The sequence below is a fragment of the Sinocyclocheilus rhinocerous genome, unplaced genomic scaffold (genome assembly GCF_001515625.1).
Source record: "Sinocyclocheilus rhinocerous isolate Xijiao unplaced genomic scaffold, SAMN03320098_v1.1 scaffold4338, whole genome shotgun sequence".
NCBI classification, from domain to species: Eukaryota; Metazoa; Chordata; class Actinopteri; order Cypriniformes; family Cyprinidae; genus Sinocyclocheilus; species Sinocyclocheilus rhinocerous.
This window is the reverse complement of record NW_015643588.1, coordinates 37274-41106: the sequence shown is the minus strand read 5'-3', so window position 1 is coordinate 41106 and position 3833 is coordinate 37274. Positions and strand designations below refer to the sequence as shown.

At 35.6% G+C, this 3833-nt stretch overlaps 1 protein-coding gene across 1 annotated transcript in view; it reads left to right on the top strand.

The window, feature by feature from the left end:
• Positions 1-2733, top strand: part of LOC107757444 (interferon-induced protein 44-like) — a 4758-nt gene extending 2025 nt beyond the window's left edge. Inside the window, exons 3-5 of the mRNA XM_016574922.1 lie at positions 1699-1864; positions 2139-2239; positions 2554-2733. Of these exons, the coding sequence (XP_016430408.1) occupies positions 1699-1864; positions 2139-2239; positions 2554-2733 (447 nt within the window). The remainder of the gene's footprint in view (positions 1-1698; positions 1865-2138; positions 2240-2553) is intronic.
• Positions 2734-3833: the final 1100 nt, after the last annotated feature.

The following is a 3833-nucleotide window of genomic DNA, read 5'->3' as shown; positions in this document are numbered from 1 at the left end:
CATAGAAAAAGTCTTAGATCTTTGAGTTCAGCTCATGAAAAAAGGGGGCAAAAACAAAAGTGTTGCGTTTATAATTTTGTTCAGTGTATATCAACAAAAAAAAAACGTAATTTTTGATTAGTGATATGCATTGCTAAGAACTTCATTCGAACAACTTTAAAGATGATTTTCTCAATATTTTGATTTTTTTACACCCTCAGATTCCAGATTTACAAATAGTTGTATCTCAGACAAATATTGTCCTATCCTAACAAACCATACATCGTCTGAAAGCTGAATAAATAATCTTTCCATTGATGTATAAATATAAATTTCACAAAATGTACCCTTATGACTGGTTTTGTGGTCCAGGGTCACACACACACACACACACATATATATATATATACTGCTGTGATTGGCCAACAGTTTCGCTTATTAAAATAACAGACGGATGCTGCTGTTATGTACTCTGAAAACTACATGGGTCATTTAGGTTAAAAATGTATATGTTCTCAGTATATCAAACGTCAGACTCAGAACTGCATAATATTTTACTTTCAGTCTCTTTAAAAAGCCTGCATCACACGGTCTTGTTTAAAAATGAATCCGTAGTAAAGTAAAGCAAACAAGCAAACAGTGTTTCACTGACCCAATCTGTAGGTCTTTCCTTTTCTTACCATGTTTACACCGGACGCAAACAGCGCAACGCGACTATAGACGACAGAACCCATTATAATCGGCGAGTGATGCGGCACAGATTGACACTACAAATCCCAGACAGTAAACTGATGTCCTGTTCTATTTCTAGCATACTAGCATGCTTCTGACCTGAAAGAGAAATGGATTCATGCCATGACACAACAGCGTTCGCGTCAGATTGAGATAGGGTGTTATGATCACAAGGAATGCAATTCAAAGACTGTTTTTCACAACTATTATTATTGCCTCTCCTCCTACTACATGCACGTATCAGTGGGTGGGGCTAAATATGCAGTGATGTAGAATCGGTGGGCGGGGCTAAAGAGGCAGTGATGTCAAGGCGTTGATCTTCTTCTGCGGAGGCGGTGCCTATCCACACTATTACATCATAGAGTAGAACATTCCAAACCAAGTCGTTTTCTGAGCTTGGTTTCAATAAAAGATGTTTTTAAAGTTTTGAAACTTACAAGATGTTTTTATAGTACATTTGATTTCTCAGTTCATGACCCTTTTAAAATTATTGAATTACTTAAGTGTGCATCTGAATTTATGCCAACCAATCCCTATATGACAACTAGGAGCTTCTACACCAACAAGCAAAAGTAATCATCTACATGAAATAATCCAAATGCCTCATTTTACGTGCTGGTTGCTTTTGTATATGTCCATAACAAATATATTTGAAATACCCAAGTTGTTTATTTTATTGTTATACTTCTGCATTTATTTACAGTACAGAACATATTACATAAGAAATGGACAATCAGTTCTGCCTTTTGTCTTCAATGACATCATGGGCTTAGAACTCGAAGACTCACATGGTGCACATCCGGAAGACATTGCCAAATGCCTCGAGGGTCTCCTTAAGGAAGGACACAATATTTGTTAATTTACCCAGCTTTAAAGTGGCTTTGTGAAATTATTTCAATGTTATTCAAACAATGCATCGACACCGCAGAATTATAACATAATGCCTTTCCTCTCACCTCTTTGTTTTTCTTTTATTTTTACATTCAGTTCAATCCATCTGCTTCTGATAAAAATAGCGACTGCAAAAGTGAAACAAGCCCTGAGGATCTGACATACTGCCTGGTCTACGTCATAGCAGCTGACAAGGTATCATTGATGAATCATGAAGTCTTCAAAAAGATGAAAGATATTAGACAGAAGGCCAGCAGTCTGGGTGAGTATCAGCAATACATTTTAATAATCTGTTAAAATATCCACATGATAAATGTGACTCACTAAAAGAAGACTCGCTAATGTGTTTTTTGTAGGATTCTAAAAACAATAATACATTTTTTTAAAATCCAAAATGTAAATAATGGGTCCAATAGTTTATTTGGATAATTCAAAGTTTTTGAAACTTTCTTCATGCCACACAAATCTAGCAAAATGATGTAGAATGTAACATCACACAATGAATCAATATTTAAATGTATGTTTCCGTTTAACAGAAATTCCTCAGGCAGTCATCATGACGAGGGTGGATGAAGCATGCCCACTAGTCAAAAAAAGCCTAAGAAAAATCTACACTAGCAAGAAGATAAAAGAGAAGGTAATTACAGGTCCTCTCTGTTCTCAGATAGAGAATGTGGGGTCAGACCTCTGGCTTTACCTTGCAGTTTTGTTTAACAGTCTAGAGCTTTACAACATAGTAATAATACATGCATTATTTAAATTATTTTCTGCAAATCATTAGTATGGCTAGTCCAAAAAAACGACGATTGAGTTTTAATAATTGAAGCTGCTCTTTCCACTGACACACAAGTAGATTTATAACGTCACAAACATATATATAAAAAGAATATGCTCTTAAACATATATATTACAACCCCCAGAAATATTCAGCCTGTGTTCTTCATTCTACAGATGCAGCAGTGCTCTAATTCTGTTGGAGTCCCTGTGAGCCACATCTTCCCTGTGAGGAACTACCATGAGGAGATTGATACACAAAATGACATGGATGTGCTGATAATGAGGGCTCTCACGCAGATTGTGCACATAGCAGATGATCTGCTGAACAGAAGAAAAAGTGATTCTAAAAAATGATCAACTGAATCTGACACAATAGAGAAAGCATAGGCAATTGTGGGAACATGTATTAATGAATTTTAATTCTTCTCATGCTGTGCAACATATAACTGTAGCTTTTATACGCAAGGCTGAACTGCCTCCTTTTTTTCTGGTAAGAACTGATAAACCAATACATGGTGCACCACAGACCGCCTTGCTAAAACACATATGTGGGAGATGCAGAATGGATAAAAATAACTGCTTGAATAAGCCCATTAATGGAATGTTTGAGTCATGCTCTTATACGAACTGTTTTATTTCCACTTTCCATATTGTAAGTAATAAATGTGTATCATTTTAATTTGCTTGATACACAATGGAGCCTAACTTACTGTAATAATGATTTGCCGTAGCCTACTTTTATGTTTCAGTGGTTCACTGTTAGTTTTTTCATACCACACATTTCATGACGGCTATTTTAGAGGTGTGTCTAGCGATCCACAGACTCTTTTGAATGTCTTTCAGAACTTTTCAAATTAAAAGCTCTCAATTCATCTCAAAATAAAACATTGCTTCAAAAACGCTCTCATACTTTTATTTTGAAGGCAAAATCACTAAAGACGAAGTGATTGTGAGTAACTGTTGCTGTCATGACAGATCTATTTCAGAACCAGCCGCTAACAAAATAATCTGGCTGCGGGCGTGGGCCAGATATTATTGCTGGCGGGCCAAATGTTTCTAAATGTTTTTTGAAAGAAGTCTCTTCTGCTCACCAAGGCTGCATTTATTTGATTAAAAACACAGTAATATTGCAAAATATTATTACAATTTCCAACTGTTTTCTATGTGAATTTCTGTTTAAAAGAGAATTAATTTCTGTGATGCGCAGCTGAATTTTCAGCATCATTACTCCAGTCTTCAGTGTCACATGATCTTCAGAAATCATTCTAATATGCTGATTTGCTGCTCAAGAAACATTTCTGATTATTGATTATCAATGCTGAACACTGTACATTAAACATAATTCTTTTGTAACTTAATACATGTCTTCACTGTCATTTTTTAAAGGGGTCATAGGATGCTACATGCACTTTTACAAGTTGTTTGAACTGAAATGTGTGTTGGCAGTGTGTGTA